This window comes from Tenrec ecaudatus, chromosome 1 (assembly GCF_050624435.1).
Source record: "Tenrec ecaudatus isolate mTenEca1 chromosome 1, mTenEca1.hap1, whole genome shotgun sequence".
Taxonomy (NCBI): domain Eukaryota; kingdom Metazoa; phylum Chordata; class Mammalia; order Afrosoricida; family Tenrecidae; genus Tenrec; species Tenrec ecaudatus.
Window position 1 is genome coordinate 310647587 of NC_134530.1, and position 24060 is coordinate 310671646.

At 45.5% G+C, this 24060-nt stretch overlaps 1 protein-coding gene, 1 non-coding gene and 2 pseudogenes across 2 annotated transcripts; 2 read left to right on the top strand and 2 right to left on the bottom strand.

Annotated features, from left to right (window-relative positions):
- Positions 1 to 1410: 1410 nt before the first annotated feature.
- LOC142427810 (tubulin beta chain pseudogene) lies at positions 1411 to 2697 on the bottom strand (annotated as a pseudogene).
- A 4269-nt stretch (positions 2698 to 6966) lies between these two features.
- On the top strand, positions 6967 to 7038 carry TRNAM-CAU (transfer RNA methionine (anticodon CAU)). The gene has a single exon. It is a non-coding gene; the product is annotated as a tRNA-Met (tRNA).
- Positions 7039 to 8461: 1423 nt separating this feature from the next.
- On the bottom strand, positions 8462 to 8610 carry LOC142438113 (U4 spliceosomal RNA; annotated as a pseudogene).
- Positions 8611 to 11632: 3022 nt separating this feature from the next.
- On the top strand, positions 11633 to 14629 carry POM121L2 (POM121 transmembrane nucleoporin like 2). Its single transcript, XM_075543492.1, has one exon. It carries the CDS (start codon positions 11633 to 11635, stop codon positions 14627 to 14629), a length of 2997 nt encoding a protein of 998 aa, XP_075399607.1.
- The last annotated feature ends 9431 nt before the right edge of the window (positions 14630 to 24060 follow it).

Below are 24060 nucleotides of genomic sequence, written 5' to 3' on the forward strand. Positions count from 1 at the left end.
CCTCTTCTGCATCTGGCCTGAACCTCGGACAGCTCTCTGTTAATGTACTTTTGCAACCATTGTTGGATGATTGCTAGCAAAATTTTGTTTGCATGTGACTTGTTTTTGAAGGCATTCAACTTAGGCTAAGTGAATAAGCAGGAGAATCTGTCTTCGGCCATCATTGGCCTCAGAGACATATCTGGACTGGAACTCTGGTAGTAATGTTTTTAAATTTTTACACTTGTGTAAAACTAAAAAACCTATTACCACCAAGTCAGTTCAAACTCACCTTGTATGCAAAGTAGTTTTTGTTTAGTTTTAAAAATGAACTTGTATGTCATTAAAGACTCAACGTCCACTTTAGTTTTACATTTCTTCCTTTCTTCAATTATCTATCTGTCTTTTTATTTATTATTTTTCTTCCTTTTATAATCACTCAAACTTGTGTTTAGATCTGAGGAGCAAGGAAATTTTTCTTCTTTTTTTTCTTCCCATTTTTCAATTCCCGTTTTATTTTGGCTCTTGGGGCAATGTCATTTTTTCTATATGAAAAAGGCAGCAAGTTCAACACAAATAGAAATCTAAAGTGGAGAGTGGGACTGGGGGGAGAAAATAAGGATAGAAATTTTAAAAGTCAGCAAGAGCAAATAAAGACATGTTTCTAAGTCCTGTTCCCAAGTCCTCTGGGCAATGTAGGACTCAAACCTGCAGGTGGCAGCACACACCTGGGCAACGGAAGGCCCTGAGCACTGTTAACAATGTAACTCCATTGAGGCTGGTCTGTGTTCTTCTTTCCTAAGCCAAAATGGGGTAAGAAAGGGTCCCTGGTCGCTCTCTGGCAAGCTGAGCAGGCCCCTCCAGAGGGAACTGGGAGCTCAGGACTGCCTGGAGGGAAAAAGAAAAGGGAAATAATACTGTCAACAGCCTCCCCTGAGAGGAGCATGGGATACCTGGTGGCCACTGAAGTAGGTGGATCCCCACCCCCCACCCCCTCCTAAAAAATCTTGCACCCCTTCCCTTCTAGTGACTTGTACCTGCAATGAGTTAACCTGAGCAGAGGCTAATGGCCACCTGAGCTTCGAGCACATGGTTCTAAATGGGATTTGGATGAGACCCAGCTTCCTGGAGAATTACCTTGAAAACACAGGGAAGTTATAAGCTGGACAGCGTGGAGCAGCAGGTGCCAGAAGTAAGCAGGGTTACCCAGAATGTAAGAAATCTCAAGATTCTCAGAGTGGAAAAAGAGAGGAGACATTCAACAAACCACAGGTATTTCTTGAGTGCCAGGCACTGCTCCAGAAGCCCCTCCAGGGGGAATGAGTGAAAAAAAGGTGAGAGGCCAGAAATGCAAATTCTGAGGGATAGGAAAGGGGTCACTGAGGAAGAAGTCTGAGGGAGCTGAGAAGCCTGAGCTGCTGGGACTCTTCCTTAGGCTTCCTCTTCGGCCTCCTCTCACAAATCCTCCTCCCCTTCGGGCGGTGGCATCCTGGTACTGCTGGTACTCGGAGGCGAGGTCGTTCATGTTGCTCTCGGCCTCGGTGAACTCCATCTCGTCCATGCCCTGGCCGGTGTACCAGTGCAGGAAATCCTTGTTCTGAACATGGAGGTAAACTACTCAGAGATGCAATTGAACCGCTCCTGGTTGGCTGTGCTGTTGCCAATGAAGGCGACTGCCATCTTGAGGCCTCGGGGCGAGATGTCACAGAGGACGATCTAGACGTTGTTAGGGATCCACCCCTCCAAGTAGCTACTGTTCTTGTTCTGCACGTTGAGAATCTGCTCATCCACCTTCTTCATGGACATGCGGCCTTGGAAGATGCCAGCCACTGTGAGGTACCAGCCATAGCGGGGGTTGCAGGCAGCCATCATGTTCTTGGCATCAAAGACCGTCCTGCTGGGTGAACTCGGGCACGGTCTGCGCCTGGAACTGCTGGCTACCACGGCTGGTGAGGGGGACGCAAAGCCAGGCATGAAGAGGTGGAGACGTTTGCGGAGATCGGCATTGAGCTGGCCGGAGAAGCGGAGGCAGGTGGTGAGCCCTCTCATGGTGGCCGACACCAGGTGGTTCAGGTCTCGGTAGGTGGGCGTGGTCAGTTTCAATGTACGGAAGCAGACATCATAGAGAGCCTTATCCATGCAGTAGGTCTCGTCAGGGTTCTCCGTTGTAGGGCTCGACCCCTGTGTCGGAGACTTTGGGGGAGGGCAACACACTGAAAGTATTCATGATGCGAGGTCGGGGTACTCTACCTGGATCTCGCTGATGAGAAAGGTCCCCATTCCAGAGCCGGTGCCTCCGCGCAGTGAGTGGGTCAGCTGGAAGCCCTGTGGGCAGTCACAGCTCTCCGCCTCCTTCCACACCAAGTCCAGGACCAGGCGACCAGCTCAGCGCCCTCTGTGCACTGGCCCCGGGCCCAGTTGTTGCCTGCCCCAGACGGACCAAAACCAAAATTGTCTGGTTTGAAGATCTGGTCTAAAGGACCTGAGCGAACAGAGTCCATGGTTCTAGGTTCTAGATCCACCAAGATGGCACGAGGAACATATTTGCCACCTGTGGCTTCCTTGTAGTACACGGAGATGCGGTCCAGCTGCAGGTCGCTGTCCCTGCGCTAGGTGCTGATGGGGCGATGTCTTATTCAGCGCTGATCACCTCCCAGAACTTGGCACCGATCTGGTTGCCACACTGACCAGCCTGGATTTGCACCATTTCCCTCATAGTGAAAATCGATTTTATTATTACTTTTTTTTTTTTGCTAGCCTAGGTTGTATGGGGCAGAAGCACGTGCTCTACTATCTCTCTCTCTCTCTCTCTCTCTGCGGATCGCAGGCTCCGAAGACTGAACGCACTCCTTAGGTTGGAGCAGCGACGTGTGAACGCGACAGTAGGACAGGTTCTGAGAGGCCTTCTTTTGGTTGTTTTTAAAAAGCATATTCTGTACAGTTGCACAGCCTCTCTCAGCGAATCAAATTGGTCATAATATTGTGTTAACACCCCGCATGGATGTTTTTCCTTCCCCACCCCCTCAGTCTCTCCTTCCACAATATCCTACCTCCCCCTCCCCTTATAGTCTTCCCCCAAAAATGTCTTATCCTCTAGTGTGCAAATCACTTTCCTCTATCTTTGTTTTTATAATAATGGTGTCCTTAATTATGTATCTGTATAAAACTCCTTTGCTTAGTTAAACGTGCTGTAGTTCTGCCCATGTCTTGCAGTGTTCATGAAGTAGTTATTTAGAGAAAATATCCTTTGGTAATAGGATCAATGAAAGACTTGATTGGTGTATCTTTGGAAAGTAACTATAATGTGTGCACTCCAATTTCTTTATCTCTACTGTGAAAGCTGCTGAATTGGATAATTTTTAAAAATATTATAGCTGTCAAATGACTGTACAAATAATTCTTAAAAGGTGTGTCACATATGGATGTGTGTAAGCCATGGAAATGTCTGACTAAAAGTAATCCTATCTGGGTTGGAAAGAGAAGTGACGCTATCCTTCCATTTATTTTAGTCATTAACAAAGCCTTGTTTACACGAAGTGATCATTTTGAAAGCATTAGCTCCATTCCATACAAATCTGCATTTGGGAAGGGAGAAGCAATGAAACAAACTGGGTTTTTGTCAGGGGAAGCCAGCCCCTAACACATCATTACGGGTCCGGTAGGTGCAATTGTACAGCGATAATAAGTAAAGATCATAGCAAAGTTACAGAGAGCATGAGAGATAGAAGAGAAATATTGAAATAAATGGAGTCAGACACGTTTCATGGTAGCATGCTCACCTCAGCCCCTGCTTGGTTGTCCGCATGGAGGGAGAGAAAGAGCCCTTTAATGCTAGCCCAGGCTTTTTATATTCTCTGGGGACATGCAAGCCCCCTAATTACAGGTGAGTACTAACGTCACAAAAAGGGGTTGTGCTATAGGTAATACAGTCATGAGAGGGGGTGGTCTAGGGACATACATGCAAAAGTAAGAGGAGGGATTGGGGTATACATGTGATAAAATGGGCGGATAACATAACTTTGGATGTCACAGAGCCAGTTTGGCCTGTTCCCTGACTCAACTGATAGAGACCATTATTGGTGGGGTGTGAATGCTTGGTAGTTGGTCGCAGGCCTCAGGGAGGAATAATTTATTGTCCCCAGTAGCAGGGAGCAGGCCTACCCTGTAGTCTGGTGACTAAGTGCCTAGGGGAGGATGTCTGGAAGCGTCTGACCTCCCCCCACAGGTTTTTTTTTTAAACATTTTATTAGGGGCTCATACAACTCTTATCACAGTTCATACATATACATACATCAATTGTATAAAGCACATCTGTACAGTCTTTGCCCTAATCATTTTTTTCTCCTCTTTTCTTGTTTTTACATTTTATTAGGGACTCATACAACTCTTATCACCATCCATACATATACATACATCAATTGTATAAAGCACATCCATACATTCCCTGCCCCAATCATTCTCAAGGCATTTGCTCTCCACTTAAGCCCCTTGCATCAGGTCCTCTTTTTTTTTCCTGTCCCTCCCCTTTCCCCCCTCCCTCATGTGCCCTTGGTAATTTATACATCGTTATTTTGTCATATCTTGCCCTATCCGGAGTCTCCCTTCCCCCCTTCTCTGCTGTCCCTCTCCCAGGGAAGAGGTCACATCCCCCACCGGTTTTATACTCAATCAATGAGTACAATTAAATTTAGTAATTAAATGACAATTAAATTAAATGACAATTAAATTTAGTAATTATTATTCCTGTGGTCACTTGGACTATGTGCCTCTTCTAACTGGGTATTCCCAGTCTCAAATTGTAGACTAAGAAGTTAATTGCTTCCCGCTGTCATAGATGATGCATACTGACACTGTGGAATCATCTGGTTTTCCACTTCTTTATCTGTAAAATGAAGGCTTTCTAAAGCAATCTGAGCCGCATTTACCTGCCCTCAATCTCCATGAAGATTCTAACTGTTCTCCTGTTCCCAGGACCTATGATTAACGGATGACTTGGTTTAATTCTGACCTAAATCCATTTATGAAACGAATTTTTCCTTAGTTTGGAAGAACAATTACAACCCCCCATCAAGTCACATGCATGTGTCCCATGTTACTGAGAGGCACTGGGCTGGCTGGGGGCCAGGCTGGTTGTAGGAAAGGTAACCCAGGGCTGAAACCCTAAATGGGTCCTTTCAGGTCTGCCCACAGGCAGAGGGAGACTCATTTCCAGGGGGTGGCCTCCTTCTCTCTGCGCTCCCTTTCTCTTCGAGGGTATGGAAAATAAGTCCGAATCAAGGTCATCCTTATCCCGGTCTTGGCTTTGGGAAATTTTTCGCGGAACATCCATTCCCCCGTGGCTGCTTCAGGAAGGCCGCAATAGAAAGGCTACTTCAGAAGGAGACGCTGTCGGAGTAGAAAATCCAAGTTGGACAAGGGATGGTCTGCAAGGTCTCCGCTCCCAGGGCGCGCGCGTTTGGAAGAGCCCGCGGGCTCTCAAGGTCCTGCCCACGACTTGGAGCCACGCCACATCGGTGCCGGCCCCCGAAGGTTCGGGACCAGAGTCCTAGGCCCTGTCAGCAGCCCTCCACTGTGAAAAAACACCCTGCAGATATCACTCCTTAAGTTTTAGTGTGGACAGAAAAGCACAGTAGGGTTTTTGTGTTTGTTTGGTTTTTGTTTAATTAAAAGCAGTCGTGTTATTAAGGGAAGTCCCTATGCTAACACCATGCAAGAGTTACTAGGAACAGTCTCCGAGGGGCAACACCGGTTTGTATTCCCGTGTGGGGAGACATCTTAACTTAAAAGTCCTGATCCCTTGTACACTGGTACAGAAAGGAACTGAAAACACAGGGAATCCAGGACGGATGATCCCTTCAGGACCAGTGCTGAGAGTGGCAATACCCGGAGTGTACAGGGAGGTTGGGGTGGAAAGGTGGAAACAATTACAGGGATCTACCTATAACCTCCTCCCTGGAGGTCGGTCAACAGAAAAGTGGATGAATGGAAACGTCGATGGTGTAAGATACGACAAAATAATAATTTATAAATTATCAAGGGTTCACGAGGGAGGGGGCAGTGCAGAAGGAGCCCAACGCATCTCCTGCCCATCAGTATGAGGAGTTGGTACCAAGGGCTCGATCTGAGAGCAAATGTTTTGAGAATGATCAGGGCAATGAATGTACAAATATGCTTTACACAATTGATGTTTTGTGTATGCATTGTGATAAAAGTTGGATGAGCCCCTAATAAAATAATTTTTAAACAAAGAAAGAAAAGAAAAATTGATTAGATACCAAGGGCTCAAATAGAAAGTAAATGTTAGAAAATAATTATGGCAACTTTTGTACAAATACTGGATACAATTGATGTATTGATTGTTATAAGAGCTGTAAGAGCCCCAAATACAATGGTCTTATATAAATTTTTTAAAAAGCCTTGATCCCTGACATCGGCCAGAGGTACCATGAAATCCGGTCGAACTGTGGTCCCTTTGTCCGTGAGTTATCAATGTGTTTTATACGCTCTTCCAAGAAGCACCAATCCATTTGACAATTCTGGTTTCCTTGCAAGCAAGTAAGAAACGTCCTCTCTGGTCCAAATGATAGCTTGTTTATTGTTTGAGGCTTTTTTGTTTTGTTTTGTTTGTTTTTTGGACAGAAACAGATGGTGCAATTCCTCTCCACTGGCCGCGGAGTTGGAGGCTCAGCACCCCGGGTTCCACTCTGGGAGTGAGTTGCCTGCAGGGCGCCAGCTCAGCGCGCTCCAGCTGGACCCTCCCTTGGTAACGAATTAACAGGGAGAAGAAATTCCGAGCCATGACGGCCTTTGGTAATAGGGAAAGCTACTGGTCTGCAGGAGATGCGTTGGGGTCATTTGAACGATTAAAGAAATCGGAGACAACGTTATGAAAAGGGAAAATAGCCACATACTGAATATTGTTATGGACGGTAAACTGATCGTGAATTTACTATTGAGTAGAAGAACATTCACGTTAACGTACCAGCAAGCAGAGTGGCGCAGCGGAAGCGTGCTGGGCCCATAACCCAGAGGTCGATGGATCGAAACCATCCTCTGCTATAAATTTTACTACTTTCCTTGCGCTAAACGATGCAAACTACCTTTAAGTATATTATGACTCCTAGCAACTCCTGGGAGTGCTCTGCAGTTTCTTCAAACTGTTCATCTCTAAAGGCGCAGGAGCAGACAAGCGACATTCATCGCTTATGCAAATTACCTCAAACTCTATGATGCCCATCTTCCACGGTCTCAGAGGTCAACAGACCCGAGAATTCACTTGTCCTGAAGATTCTGCAACTTCCCACAGACAAATCGAATACCCGTTTTCTGCTTCGCAGATGGACACAGGCTGCATGTTAGAAAAATCCTTTCCTACAGGTATCCAACAAAGGAACAGTTAAAATACTTAGTCAAAGGCACCTTCTCAGTTGAAGGGGTTTTGTATGCAATTTCATGTAGAAGCTGACACATTTGGCATTGACATTTGGAACCTCTTCCAGCAAAATAATTTTCTAATTTGTTATCTATTTTGGTGTTAGATTGATCATATTATTAGTAAATAAAATACAACTTAATCCAGAAAATGAGACTAACACAGATTTGTGGTTCCAAGAAATAAAACTTCAGGTTCCAGTCCTTATCTGCATAGACAAGCATAGCAGGATGGAAGAAGGCCTGGTGGAGCAGTGGGTTAAGTATTGGGGTGCCAAAGAACGCTGCTTTGTGAGGAGAAGGTGTGACAGGCTGCTTCTGTAAAGATTAAGAGTTTTGGAAACCGTGGTGCAGTGGTCCTCTGTCCTTTAAGGGAATTCTGAGTTGGAATAAACTGGACCACAATGGGGTTTGGGTTTGCTTTTTGGTATAGTACAATTGATAAAGGAAAAAGAGCTTACTTAGAAATAGCAAATAATACAGTAAAAATACAAATGCAAGTAGTAAGGAGACCGGTATAACATGTCCAACTGTTAAATGATTCAATTTTTTAGCAGCGATATTGGCAGCTATGAAATCATGAGTGTTGGAATCCATTTTATACATGAGTGATTTGGGCCTCCAAAAATGTTGAAATATTTACCATGGCCCAACCTTTGCATCTTTTATCAGTATCTAAACTCACAATGGAAAGTGATTTAGTTATCCTCTGGCCAAGTAATAAGTATGTGATACATTCCAAGTTGGTTGACATCAATTAGGAGGTGAAAACACCCCCAAACTAGTGACAGTGATGGCAGACAGGAGGCAGGGGGAGTTATTCTCACCAGGATATTTCCTGCTTAGGGAGTGACTTCCTTATTTTTACATCATTAATTACCGAGGGCAAATATTATAATTCTAGCTATTGCTTTCAATTTGTTGCTTTCCATTTTTCCTCCTTTGCTTGTCATTACTTGTATTTTCTATCTGTTACCAGAAGGTAAAAATTTTTGATGAATAGGACAGTTTACATAGTACGTACTAAATGCTTCATAACTATTCACTCAAGGCAGTTATCTGATTTCATCTTTGATTTCCCTGCCCTTTAAAAACTGTGTATGTGTGTACATATATACATTCTTTCTTTTTTTCTTCAATTAGCAATAATCGCGCCTCGGGTAAACCTCATTGGCTACGATATTGCCACTACGCAAAGCCTATATATATATATATATATTCTTGAGCCTATATATATATTCTTGAGCCTATATATATATGTATATATATTCTTGAGCTGTACCATTTACATTCTTTCTATATAGACCAGCATTTCTTTGAAGACATAGTACAAATGGGACACATGACAGAGTACTAGAGAAAGTCAAGTAACACTCAGATTGTGTGAATAAACTTCTGTTCAATAGATTGGCCTCACAGAATTTAAAACATTTTCATCTATCTTTCCTGAGTCCAAGAACTAATTCACAATACCAATGTCCAATGATGATACTGATTGAAGCTATTCCTGGAAAATGAAAGAAAATTCATTCTAGTGTCTGTGTCGTTCAGTTAGTAGAGCATTTGACTTTTAGTCTGAGGGCCCAGGGTTCAAGTCTTTATTTAGGCAAAGTAATGGTTCAATGGTTCGCACTTGTTGCAGTAAGATTCATCTTCTATGTACTTGAGTGGGTATTCCTAAAGGAAGACTCAGGGTGTCCTTTAAGCCAGTGAATGTGATTTTAATGTTGGAAGAGTCTGAAGCTCGTGGAACCAGCTGAGGAGGATGACGTGAGTGTATATTCCATGTAGGAGAGATGTGAATCAGTGGTGGCCAGAAAGCGGACTTTCTAGAAGGTCCTCAGTGACCTCTGGCTCAGGATATTTCTGAGTCATACCCCTCCCTTGTTGCAGATGCGTTCATGGAGCCAGTTGCTATGTGCTGAGCAGCCCTATGCAGAGGCCCATGAGGAAGGAATGAAGGGTTCCTGCCAACACACTAGACAGTTTGAAGGAGGATCCTCCAGCCCCAGTAAAGTTTTCATAAGACTAAAACCGAAAGCTGACATTTTGATGACAACCTCAAGAGAAATCCTGAGCCAAACTAGCCTGGGAGAACACTCCTAAATTTTGGAGTCACAGAAATTGAGATGATGAATGTCTAATATTGTAAGCCACTAGAGTTGTTTGATACCGTAGGGTAATTAATAAAACTTTAAACTAAGTTTATGACTTGAGACTCCCTGGAAATACACATGTCGATGCTTAGATGCTAGATGTCCCATTTGCAGCCTTGACTTCTGAGTCAACAGAATATTTTTCATGTACTTTACAACTCCGTAAGTGAAAAAAAAAAAACAACTTTCCCTGCATCTCATTATGGGTGAAGGCTGATTCCCCCCCAACCCCGGATATTTATTACACTGAGCATCAGCTATTTGGACTTGTGCTAATAGACAGTAGTCCTCCATTTTGAGCCGTTTTCAGAGATTTTAAAGCACAATTTTTACCCTCATTTGATTTGTAAATCCAGAATACTATAAACAAGGAAGAAGAATCTTCTGGTGTTTGATGATAGCCAGATTAGCTGATTAGCAGGAGCAACAGATGCTTTGAGAAAATTGTTTAACCAGAATACTTGCCAAGCGCTGTCCATAAGGTTAGGAATTATGTCAGCACTTTCCACTAAGATACCACAGAGCTCTCACTTTGAGGTTTGGGTGAACCTGAACCAGCAACGTTCTGAGAAAACCTACATCACACAAGGATGTGAGATGCAGAAACTTGAAAGAGAAAGCAATGATGGAGATGTACAGTATGATAATTAAGGTTTTTGTATCAAAGTGTGTAGGGAGGATTCTCAGCGGTTTGGCGGTTCAGTAGTAACTGAACTATTGAATTATATGTGAATTATATGCTAATAAAACTGTTGGGAGTGATTAGTAGTAGTAATTCCCTATGATGTAACATAATCACTTCCATAATGAGATCTGCTGTATTGTTGTTATTAGGTCCCATACAGTTGGTTCTGACTCCTAGTTAAATTGTACAGGACATCAGGAAACACTAGCCAGTCCTGCACCATCCCCACAATTGTCCTTATGTTTGAGCCCATTGTTGCAGCCACTGTGTCAATCCATCTAGTCAAGTGTCTTGCTCTCTTTTGCTGCTCCAGTGCTACCAGCGGCCAATTAATTGAACGGAAGTTTCCTGCTTCCAATAGATGTGGAAAAGCTTGCTTGCTTTTAACTGGGTCTGGATCTTGCATCTGACTTGTTATCTGACCTCCAATTCTTCAGGACTTAAGCCCGTGGCCTACTATACTGCCTGCTTATCCTGAGTCTTCAAAAGTCTGCCATCTTACCTGGACTCATTCCTCTATGCAGCTAGAAGTCAGCTTTCTTACAGTCTTATCCGTTCATCAGCATTTATAGCTAAATGAGTCAGGAGAAGCCTCCAGCCTGACAGGTCACCCATTTGGATCATGCCCACCTCTACAGTTGGGAAAGCCATTTGCTTGGGGTCACTGGTTTTGCTTCTTTGGGGTGTTTTTGAGAGTCAACGAGCATGTTCTGAGATTTGTATACAAACACACCAAATTAAAAAAAATCTTAAAATGATTAAAACAATTCCTTATAAAATCCTGGATCAGATGTGTCCTCCTCCTCCTCCTCCTCCTTCTTGTCTTCAGAGAAATCACCCTGTTCAAAAGGTGCCCCTGCTTTTGTATGAGTGGGGGCTATGGCGCAGAGTTGACCTTGGACCTGAGCCCAGGAGTCGCCGGGAGTTCGGGTGGGGTGGGGGGAGTAGATGGGACATCCGGTGTCCCCCTCCCAGTCTCGGCGTGAACGCCTGAAGGCCTTGGGGATTCAGCCTCTGGGAGGGGAGAGGGGACAGCCCCCGGAGCAGAGGACAGGCCTATCTGCTGGTGAGCTTACGGGTAGCAGAAAAGAAAAACGCGGGGGTCCCAGTGCAGCCACACCCCTCCCCACCCCGCCAGCGCTGCCGGTTCTCCTGAAACGGACTGGGTTTGAGTGGGGAGATCCCTCGCGGACGTCTCCCCTGCAGTCTGAGTCAGGCATCCCAAGACCCAAACCGGCCGGGGTCGACCCCAGGCTCCTCGCGCCTAAGTGGTGAGGGGTCACATATACCCCACGGACTCTGACGGGCCCGGGGTCCCCCACGGTACCCGCAGCCGCCCAGCAGGGCGCCGGGGACTCTGAGACCCGCCGCCGCCGGAAGGATGCGGAGCGTTGGGACCCCCAGCGCTTCCCGCTGGCCCGAAGCCCAACCGTCACGCGAAGGCCCGCGATCCACGGAGGGCGCCCGGAGCTTGCCCGGCGGCCGGCAGTTACCCGCGGCCCAGGCGCGCGCCCACCTGCCGGAGGGGGCGGGGGCTCCGCTCCACCGCGCCCAGCCAGCCACGGGGCCCCCGCCCGCGGGGAGTCGGCCCACCTGGGGCCTGATCCGACCCGGGGCGCGGACGGCCAACGAGGCTTGGAGGCGCTTTCCCATGAAGAGGTCGCAGAATTCCATCATGGGGCCTCTCCCCTCGGACTGGTGGGAAAGTTACTCGAAACGGACCATTTGGTCCCTTCGGCACCCCGGGGCAACTCGGAGCTCGGTGACCGTCAAGATCGCACCTCCGGAACGGAGAACGCTCCCGGCGCAGTGCCCGGCGCCGCCGAGGGTCGCGTGCGCAGAACCCCAGCCCTGCGAGGAACGCCCCGATCCGTGCGCCAAGGAGACGGTGCTGCGGGCCCTCCGTGGGTGCAAGAAAGCGAGGCTGCGGTCTCCCGAACGGGCGTGCCCGGAGAGCGCCGGCCGCCCAGAGCTCAGACCGTCAGCATTTAGGCCCCTGATGAAAAACGGTGTCTTCCCGTCCTTTGTGCCCACCCCTGGGCCCCTGAGGAGAAGTCCCCATTCCTGCGGCTGCACGGACACGAATGGGCCCTTGAGCTTTCAGAGAAATGCCATCGCAAGCTCGTACAGTTCTTCCAGAAGGCTCTCAGAACCCCCGAAGAGATTGTCTTCCAGTGCGTTAATCCAGACGCCAGAGTGGCCCATTAAAAAGGTAGATAAAATTAATCAATCTCATTCTCCAGTCCCACTGGTATCAGCCCTGGAGACCCCAGGAGCAGCCTGCAGTTCCAGACAACCAAGTCTGCAGCTCCTGTCCAGCCCCGAGGACCTGCCTGTGACCCCAGCTCCTCAGTATGATTATTCAGTCCTCACTGAGAAAACTGGGCTTCAAGGGAGCAACAAAGGCAGAGAGAATAAGACCCAGATCACCGCGGACTCGGCCCCGGAGACGTGGCCTGGCAGTCAGCCTTTTGCACCTGTTACCCTGTCCTCTGGAGTGATAGCGCCAACCCAAGGCACAAACCCCCCTTCAACAGAAAGCTCAGAGAAAATGCAAACGTCGTCCTTGATCTTCCCACTGTCTACCAGACACGGAGCCAGTTTGGCCCATTTGCCTGGGAAGACACTGAGACTGCTAACCCCAATTGGGTCCGCACTGCCTGAGTCTTTTCCAGGTACCTCAAAACCCACCGTGACTGCCACCATCCTGAGCCTTGCTCCTCCCCAATCACCCTTCACTGGCCACACCGGGTCACCTGTAATCTCTCAGAGCGGTGGGTCTACCGTGCCCCCAGATCCATCAGCCATTATTCCCGCAACACCAGCCACGCAAAGTGTTTCGTTTGAAATAATGAGTAGCCCAGCTGCTCGTCTTCCTATGTGTGCACCTGCTGCTGGAACTTCTGCTGGCCCCACTGTGAAACTCATTTCTCAGTCCCCACCTAATGGTAAGATGGGAGGTTCTACAGAATTCGGAATTATTTCGTTCACAACTGCAGCATCTGCTTGTTGGCTCTTCCCCACAACTCCGGGCATTCTAACTTACACCGTCAAGCCCAAAGTTGGCAGCTTGGGATCAACCCTGTCTGTAAAAGCTCCTTTTGACTCCAAGCCGATTTCTCCTTCAGATACTGATGCTTCTACTTCCCTCTGCCCTGGTCCAGGCAAGGCCACTGCTGTAGTCATACCAACCACTCCACCCAGCACATCCAAAGACTCTGCTTCCAAGTTACCTTGGAAGCTTGGTGGATCAAATGCTCTCGGTTTCAGCACTCCAGGGAGTAACGCCTACTCTGTTCCTTCCACTTGCCATGCTTCACTGTGTGCCTGTGGTCCTGGGTCCAGTTTCCCATCAGCCACTGGCTCCTCTTTACCCCTACACCAGCACGCAACCATTCTACCTGCACACACAGCCAGTGTCTTTACATGGGCTCCTCCAGGCATGAATGACCCTCTACCCACCTCAACCCTAGCAAACCAGCCTGCACTGGCGTTCAGCAGCGCTACCTCTCCTCCAACCCTAGCACCCACCATTCTCGCTGAATCAAGCTCAACACCCCCTTTCTCGACATCCCCAAGAGCCACTTCCCAGACTGCACGTGGGGCTGAGGATGGGCAGAAACAAGATGTCTCCCAGCCAGCCCTGACCCCTAGTTTCAACAGGTCTTTCTTTTATGGAAACTGTGCAGTGGCATCCTCACCCCCAACCTCAACTCTGGTTCAACCAATTTTGGGCAATACTGCACACTCACCCTTTGAGGGCTTGCCAACCTCAGCCTCTACCTCCTCACCCCCTGTCATCATCCTGCCTGCCTCTGCCAGCACCCCAAAAGGCTTTCCTTTGGATCAAGCTGCTACACCAGCCTTGGGAGTTGCCACTCAAACTTACCCGAGTGGGGTTTCTGGTCCAGTATTTGGCAGCACAGCTCCACGTCCCTTTGCCTTTGGGGGATTAGTGACCCCAATGGACTATGGAGAATCAGGGACCAGCACCGCTGGTTCCATCTCTAGAGATTTCAGCACTGGATCAGTGCCCAGTGGGACCACCAGCAGCACCATGCTCTTTGGAGAAGACTGGAACCAGAACAGCCAAGGGCTGCCCAGCCGGAGTGTAACTGTGTCTTTGGGCATGGCCAGCACTTCTTCACCAAAGACTTTGGTTCAAGTGCCCGCCCTGCCCCACTTTGCTCAGAGTTTTCTTGTTCCTGGGTCAGATAAGGCAGGTAGCTTTGGGACACCCCCTCCATCTTTCCAAGGGTCTTCTGGGAGAGGGCTTTTGACACCCTCTGACCCTGCATTTTCCATTGGCACAAAAGCAAAAACCCCAAAGAATCTAGAGCAAGGGGATGCCCAAAGGCATCATTGCCACCAGAAATAACCCATGTTTGCTGTCACTCTCACCCTGAGTTGGACCTCCACTTGCCATGGAGACCACAGTCTCTTCAAGGGCCTACACATATCCTAGACCTAAAATTAGAGCTTTAGATGCTTACCCCACATATCCTTAAAGAAAATCTCCACTAAGACACTAAGGTGCGGATTGCAGAACAAGACTAAGCAGAAACAACCCTTTCGAACTTGAACAGAACCTCGCCTTCCCCATCGTGCCCACACTTCTCAGTGGTGGGTGTGACAACTCGGGGTGCTGCTTGGGCTGTGTACTGTGGGAACAGACAAACCGCACAGGCAGCAAGGACTTCCCAGGCAGGTCCTCGGGCATCTTTAGGGGAAGGGATTCTCCCTGAATGTTAGCGTTCCTTCATTTGGTCCAAGAAATGCTCCAAGAGATCCTAATTCTTCCTTTCTTCCAGTTTTGATTATTATGGGCTTGGGGGAAAGTTTTTCAATGTAAATTTAACCTTGAGTTCAAGTTTTCTGATACCTTTGCTACATCTGATTCTTTAAGCTTTTCCCAAGAGAGATGATGTGTTAGCTCTTTGCTTCTTTCTGTCAAGTTAGCCCCTAAAGCCTTGCTGAGGCAAGGCTGTCTGTCCAACCCCATAGGTGCCACGAAGGGCATTTCATGGGCATGTCTCCTTTAGAACTGGATGTTGACCTTCCCTGCTTGTCTCATCCTTATTTGCCACCTTTCCCTTTGCCACTCTTTGTCTGATACTAATGTGTATTTTGTCCTTTCACTTTAGTTGGGAAGATGAGTGGCTCGTAGGGACGAGGTAAGTTGGCAGAACAGGGTATAACTGGGTAAAGGATTCGAGGACCTGGGTAGTCGGTGGGGCTACAGTAATGGTTACAATGGTGGATTTCTGAGTTTACAACAGTGTGTGTACTTTCAGAAATGGCATCTCAGGAAGCAGAGTCCAAGGAGGGGAGGACAGGGCCATGTACCCTTTCTTCTTTTCTGTTCACAATAGGTCGCATGTTCCCTCTTGTAAAAACTAGAAAGGCTAAATTAAGATGCCAAGCATTAAGGATTTTTGTTTGTTTGTTTGTTTAATCCAGAGCTCATGAAAGCACCCCTCCCCATTCGCTCCTCTCCCAGTGATGGTAAAACACCTTGTGGGCCTGAAAACAGAGGACGAAAGCTAAGAACAGCAGGTGCTTAAGCTGTAACCAAAGCGGGCCTATGACTAGGCTGCAGCATTTTCCGTAGTACTTCTACTATCCTGAGGTCAAAGAAGGAAACATGAAAATAAATCCCTGTGTACATAGATCTCCCATTATACGGATACCTTAGAGGAGACATAATTGGGAAAATAAGCAACCTCAAATTAGTTGGTAGAATACAAAGAAATTGTTGAACTAGGTCTATGATATAGGAATTGCTGTGAAATTCATACCAATATAAATGCAGGAAAATGTTAAGAAACTTGCCTATGATCAACCCAGCTAGTAAAGAAGAGAGATTCAAGAGTTAATCGAATCCTGAACTGTTTCTGCCTGTGTTCATTTCTCCTTTCCTATCTATAGTGGGGTTTTTTTGTTTTGTTTTGCTTGTTTGGTTAGTGTGTGTGTATAAACTCAAACTCGCTGCCATTGAGTCCTCTCTTAAAAGACTAGAACTGCCCCTGTGGGTTTCCAAGACTATAACTCCTCATGGGACAGAAAGCCTCATCCTTCTCCCACCAAGCGGCTGGTGGTTTCGAATTGCTTGGTCACTCAATTAGCAGCTTAGTGTGTAATCCACTATGCCACCAGTTAATATACCACTTCTCAAAATTCAAATTATAAGCCAGGTTAGTCTGATTCTGAATATTCATGCTTGTTCCACTATTCATGGGTTGCCAAAAAATTCAACTTTTTAAGGCATTCTCTAACCCGGCCAAATTGACATTTTAAAGATGGAGAAAAGAGCTTTACTCATTGTCAACTGCTCTTTTTATGATTATTTGACCTTTATGCAGTGATGATTATGCAATGGTAGGCCCTACACATTCAGAGCTGAAAGACAACAACCGTTATGAATATTTCTATATAATAGGAAGGTTGGTGAGTCATTTCATCCAACACGAGGGAAAAGTGCCAAGAGCATGGCAGCAGGACAGACAGACATCTGTCAAAGATTAAAATGACATTCAAATCCTCCTTAATGTGTGAGAACTAGGCAGCAAATGGAGAAGGGCATTGCAGACCAAGGAAAAACATGTACGTAGGCCAGTAAGTTATATAAAATAGAGTTTATTGGGAAACTTTTCAAAGAGGTATTGTTAAGAATGCAATGGGAGGGCTTATGTGCAGATCATGAACATGCTTATTAGCCAGATAAAGTAGACTGGACAGTGTCTCAAATACAATGGAGATCCATGGGAAGATTTTAAGCAGGAAAGTCTGATTTATACTTGAGTTTTATATTGCTCCAGCTGTCATGTAAGGAAAGACATGAACGAGGACAAACTAAGCTATTGCTATCAAATAGATTCCAACTCAAGGGGCCCTCACGCGTTACAGTGGAGACCTGCTCTTTAGGGTCTTCATGGCTATAATCTTATGGAAGTAGATCACCAGGAATTTCCTCCACTGTACCACGAGCTGGGTTCAAATTGCTAAATTCCACCCCACTCCACCCCCAAATCGCCAATCTTCAGGTTAGTTAAGCACAAATTTCTTGCACCACTCAGGGAACTAAGGGCAGAATAGAAGATTGAAAATGTGTGCGGAACTCTGCAGGGATACAAGCAAACATTAAAGATGGAAGTTTGAGCCAGATAGTGAAGCAGGTAGTTCAAAGTGGCCATGGGGAGGCAGTAGGCAGAGGAGAGATTATGACCTGGAAATTTTAAGAAAGTACATGGTTGCAAGCAGCGGTAATTTTCAGGGTCAGAGTAATGGGGAATTGAAGGAGGTTGACATAATTCTGGCAGAAAATTAGGACATTGGATTTTGTATAGGTTAAATGTGAAATGACTATAAGACAAGAATATGTTCAATAGACTGTTGGTTAATTTATTTATTCACACCGAAAAATGTTATCCAGAGAATGCCAGGCACTCTTCTAATTTGGGGAATTTATCCATGATAGACAAAAGTCCTGATGTTGTGGTATTTATATAGAAAAATAAACAATAAACATAATTGAAAACAGATGCTATCACAAAGACAGGTTATAAATTATATTATAAATACACACAGAACAAAGTACAAAGATGAAGGATTGCCCTACAATCTCTGTGATAGGTAAGATTTGTGTCAATTTGGCTGGACCAGGATTCTTAGTGGTTTCACAGGTAAGACCTAGTAATCCTGGGGACATGCAATGGAGCTGTGGGGGAAGCAGAGCTAGGAGATCCCGAGGGAGTATAAAGGATGGACTTTGGGGTCCAGATGTGGCATCCCACCAGACTCATCCGGAAAACACGCCGAAATGCCAACAAACAGACCTCGAACTACTAACAGAATTTTTTTTTGCTGTCTTTTTGTTTTGTTTTTTTTCTTTTAAATTTTGTATGTCAGTGGCTGTTTTGTTTGTCAGTGTGTCAGTGTTGCTGCTGTCGATGCCATGTTCATATGTGCCACTTAGGTGCTGTCAAAACCATCTGCATTTGTATGCACATATTACTATATCAGCAGGTCCACCTAGATAAGATAGGCTGGACAAACAATGTGAGAAGAAAATAACGGAACCAACAGTCCAGGAGGAACATGAGAGTGTGGGAGGTAGGGGAAGGGAGGAGGTGTTGGCTAACCCAGGGACAAGGCAACAAGGAGTGGTTCAAAGCCAGTGGAAGGAGGGATGGGAGGACTGGTAGGGAACGACCAAGGGCAAGGTAACTGAGAGGAATTACTGAAATCAGAATGAAGGCTGAACATGGTAGTGGGACGGGAGGAAAGCGTAAGGAATTAGAGGAAAGGAGTAGGAGGCAAAGGGCATACATAGAAGCCTAAATACAGACATGTACATATGTAAATATATTTATGATTATGGGGAAATAGACCTATGTGCGTATATTTATAGGTTCAGTAGTAGGGTAGCAGGTGGACATTTGGCATCCTCGTGCACACTCCCTCAATACAAGAGCACCTTGCTCAGCTAAACGGTCATTTCATGATACCCACTTTCCTAACATGATTGCTGAAGACAGACGTGTTCATAAGCAAACGTGGTGAAGAAAACTGATGGTGCCCAGCTATCAAAAATATATAGCATCTAGGGTCTTAAAGGCTTGAAGGCAAACAAGTGGCCATCTAGCTCAGAAGCAACAAAGCCCACAAAAAATAAGAACACAAGCCTAAGTGAATATGAGGTGTTGAAGGGACCAAGTAGCAGACACCAAAGAACAAAAATCATCATTGTGTGATCACCGTCACCACATAAACGCTGAAGACGAATGTGTGCATAAGGCAGTGTGGTGAAGAAGGCTGATGGTGCCCAGCTATTGAGAGACATAGCATCTGGGGACTTAATGGCTTGAAAGTAAACAAGTGGCCATCTAGCCCAGAAGCAAGCAAGCCCACATGGAAGCAGCACACCAACATGTGTGACCATGAAGGGCCGAGGGGACCAGGTTTCAAACAACAAAGGCGGGGGCTGGGGGGGAATCATATCTCCGTGAATGAGGGGAGTGCATGATGGGGACCCAATGCCCATCTGTAGACAGCTGGACATCCCTTGCAGAGGGGTAGTGGGGAGGAGATGAGTCATTCAGGGTTCAGTGTAGCAACAATGAAACTCAAAACCTTCCTCTAGTTCTTGAATGCTTCCTTCTCCCCAATTATCATGATCCCAATTCTACCTTGCAAACCTGGTTAGACCAGAGGATGCACAGTGATGCATTAGGGATCTGGAAACACAGGGAATCTAGGACAGATGAACCCCTCAGGACCAGCAGTAAGAGTGGCAGCAGGTGTAGAAAGGGGGAACTGATCTCGGAGATCTAATGTAACCTTCTCTCTGGGGATGGGCAACGGGAAAGTGGGTGAGGGGAGATGCTGGGCAGTGTAAGATAGGATAGAGTAATAATTTATAAGTTATTAAGGGTTCACGAGGGAGGGGGGAGGGGGAGGGAGGGGGAGGGAAAAAAGGAAAATGTGCTGATTCCAGGAACCCAAGTAGAAGGTGAATTTTGAGAATGACGAGGGCAACGAATGTGCAAAGGTGCTTTACTCAATTGATATATGTATGGATTGTGATGAGTTGTATGAGCTCCAATAAAATGATTTATTTTAAAAAGACCTAGTAATCCTCCATGATGAGCTCTAACACAATGTAATCATCTCCATGAAGAGATTGGTTATGAGCAGTCAATCCATTGAAAAGAATTTTCCTCAACGAGGTTGACCTACTTCCAATATAAGTAGGTGCTGTGGAAAAGCTAGCTTGCTTTTGTTGGTCTGGATCTTGTATCTGGCTTGTCAATCTCCAGTTCTTTTTGAACTTGAGCTAATGGCCTCTCATCTGACTTGCCTACCTTAGATTCATTCTCCTGTACAGCCACAAGCCTGTCATTTTGAGGATCTTGGATCATCAACCACCCCCCCCCCGACAGCTGTGTGAGTTGGGATATGCCCCCAGCCTAACATTTGACCCATCGGCTTCCTACTTGCCTATTTCTACAATGTTGTGAGATATTTTCTTGATGCAATTTTCTCTTTATGTGTGCATATGTAAGCCTCACTAGTTTTGCTTCCCTAGAGATCCCAGCCTAAGGTAAATGTCATCATAGGTTTTGTGACAAGTTGACATAAGCAAAGACTGAAACCCTGTGACACACTTGGCCATCCAATTGTTTTAGGAAAAATAATTCCAGACACAGGGATAGCTGTTCCAAGGCACCAAGTAATATTGGAGCCTGTGGAGGCTTTGCATCAGAGGAGTGAAATGATCTGACTCACATCTAGCAAGATCCTTCTGCCTGCCAAATGAGACGTTGTAGCGTGGAGCGAGACAGGAGGCAGAAACTGGGGAGGAGGGTGCTGCAGGAATACAGGTGAGAAAATAGTGGCCTTGAATAGGGTGATTATGGTGGTTATGGGTTGGATGTACAATTTGAAGGATTTGCAATTAGATAGGCTCTGAGATGAAGAGAGAAACCCTCAATAAAATTGTATGCTGGTTGAACAACTGATAGATGAACTCTGGTCAGGGCTGGAGAAAAATTTGAGCATCATCATCATATTAGCATATTAAAATATTGGAAACAGGTAAGATCCCTTAAGGGAAAGATGTATAAAGAAAGACATACCAGAAGGCTGAGTGGATCTTTGCAGATTAGCAGGAAGTTCATGGGCTCCTCACGTGTGGTCAGTGTAAGTAGCTAAACACTAGGAAAAAATAAACTCTGCTTCATCTCATAGAATTCACGAAACTTCCAAATAGGATGAAAGGTCTTGAGAACCCCAAACAAAAGTATAAAACATGAGAAGAATTTGTACATTATGTTTAGAACAGGAAGGCTTTCTTACAGCCCCCAATAAGACACATTACCTATAGAGCTGGCTACATCAACATTCAGAGTTTTTGTAGCAAAGATACCATAAACATGGTTAGAGAAAACTGTGAAACTAAGAGAGGCATCTGCAGTCCTTCAGGAAATAATATCCACAATACATAAAGAATGTCAGCACTCCAAGAAAAAACAAACCACTCAATAGAAACACAGGAATATGATTTTTTTATTGTTTTTACGTGGCAATGTTAAACAAAAATTGTACAGAATTAACATAGCCTCGATGGCAGTGAGTTTGGTTTGGGTTCAAAGCCAGTAATTAATGAAAGTGAATTTAGAATTTGAATGTGAATTTAGAATTTGAAGTGATGCCACTTCCAAAATTTGACAATACAGAAAGCAGGCAAGTGTTTGAGGGAAAGCATTTTAAGTACACACCTGGTGGACATGTATGTTGAGCTTGATTGGTTTATTGAAATGAACACCATCACTTACCTACCTTGTGCCTGAAGGAAGAATGAATTACTCTAAAGGAGACAGTCCACAAGGAGCCAATCAAACCCAAGCAAATAAACACAAAACTGCCAATGACACCAACTAGACAAAAAAGAGCTCAAACAGCAAGCTCTACCAGGGTTTGTTTAGTACTGTGCTGGAGATGAATCAATTCTGAGTCCTGGAAAAGCAATAGACACTAGAAAAACATTCAATGTTGTGGGGCAGGAACACATGGCTGTATCCGCCAGACCCTCGATGGGTTTTTCCTTAATGATATTCCTGGATGGCTCCAACCCCAGACTCAAAAAGTAACCTTCTCTGTCCTGATTTGATTGTTTTGACACTTTAAAACTTAAAGGAGTCCAATGAATCTCATTACTTCTTTCAATGGAGAGGTCTAGCCCCCAGTAGCACTTACAAGTATCGCTCAAAAGAATATTGTGTGGCTTGTTTTATCATGCGTTGCCCCTCAAAGCCTTTTCAACTTCTCTAAGAGCCTCAACATCTTCGTTTAGTTTTAATTTTTTAAAATTTTAAACAATTTTATTAGCATTTAATCAACATGTCACACAATTCAGTAGTTCAATCATATCGAGAAGAGTTGTACAATCATTACCACAATCCATTTCTTTCTTTAAAAAAAATCCCTTATTTCTGGGCTTGCAGGTCAGACCTGCAAAGGTGAGTGACACACCTCACAAAGACTGTTCATTAGTTTTCTATTGCTGCATAACAAGTAACCACAGACACTGCAGCTTGAAACATTACATGTTATCTCTGCTTCTGTGAGTCTGGAGGACATGATCTAGCTAGATACTTTGGGGGGTGGTATTGACTAAGGTTTGACAGAAAGAAGAATTTTCTAAACACACCCAGGTTGTTGGTAAAACTATATTCCCTGTTGCTCTAAGACGTGGTCTTCAGTTTCTTTTAAGGTATTTGAGGAAGACATCTACAGTTCTTTGCCACATGGGCCTCACAATTAAGACATCTCACAATTGTCACCTTGCTTCTGCAAAGCCAGCAAAGAAGGGAGTGAGAGTGAGATATGGTGCCATCTTATGTAACTGATGCACGCAATCCCTGCATCTTTGCCATAGCCTACTCATTAGAAAACAAATCCCTGGGGGCCATCCCCAACCCCAACTATGTGGACAGTTGCCCTTTCACCCAGAAGAATTTATTTCAGAGGATAGTACTGAATCTGCAGCTCTGGGAGAGGGATATGTCTAATCAGAGCACATGGGAATAAATGAAGGGGGAGGAAGAGAGAGTGGAGCACATCTTAGCCCACCAAACCTGGAGGAGGACATTCCCCCTCAGAGCAGCCAATCCACAGAGAAGACCATATGGCCGGTCCCACTATGAGATACGACAGCCCTCACTGACCCATAGCCCTACAGGGGACAACACTGGAGACACAGTGTGGGAATTCTGCCTGATCTGATCCCACCACACCAAGGCAAAAGAATAAGGGCATGAAACAGAACAGCAAGGGGAACAGAGAACAAAGTCCCCAGGGAATACCAAAAATAGACTTTGGGGCCAGGACTTGGTGCCCCATCAGCCTCAATAGAAAATACTCCTAAAAGCCAACAAACAGTCCTTGAACTAACTACAAGCTTTTCTTTCTTGTTGTATTATATTTTGTCATTGACTTGTTGGTGTTGTTTTGTTTTCTTTTGTTGCTTCGTTTTGTTCTGTCTTGTTTTTGTGCTTGTGATTATCTCCACAGGTGTGTCTAAATAAGATAGGTTGGATGAACAATCTGGAGGAGAAAACAATGGGACTTACAGTTCCGGGGGGACATGGATTAGGGGCAGGTGGGGGAAAAAGAAATGATGTTAACAAACCCAGGGACAAGGGAAGAAGAAGTCATCCGAATCAGTGGTGAGGAGGGTGTAGGAGACCTGGTAGGGCATGACCAAGGGTAACATAACTGAGAGAAATTACTGAAACCAAATGAAGGCTGAGCATGATAGTGGGACCAGAGGAAAGTAAAAGGAAATAGAGGAAAGAGCTAGGAGGCAAAGGGTATTTATAGAGTTCTAAATACAGGCGTGTACATATGTAAATATATTTATATATGAGGATGTGGAAATAGAGCTATGTGCATATATGTATAGGTTTAGTATTAAGATAGCGTGGACCTCCACTCAAGTATTCCCTCAATGCAAGAACACTCTGTTTTATTAAACTGGCATTCCACAAAGCTCACCTTCCCAACACTATCGCTGAAGACAAAGCAGGTGTATAAGCAAATGTGGTGAAGAAAGCTGATGGTACCCAGCTATCAAAAGATATAGCATCTGGGTCTTAAAGGCTTGAAGGTAAACAAGTGCCCATCTCAGAAGCAACAAAGCCCACATGGAAGAAGCACACCAGCCTGTGCAATCACGAGCTGTTGAAGGGATCAGATATAAGGCATCATCAGAACAAAAAAACATATCATTGTGAATGAGGTGGAGTG

Coding starts and splice junctions, on each gene's coding strand:
- POM121L2 (XM_075543492.1), top strand. CDS start 11,633: ATGCGGAGCGTTGGGACCCCCAGCGCTTCCCGCTGGCCCGAAGCCCAA.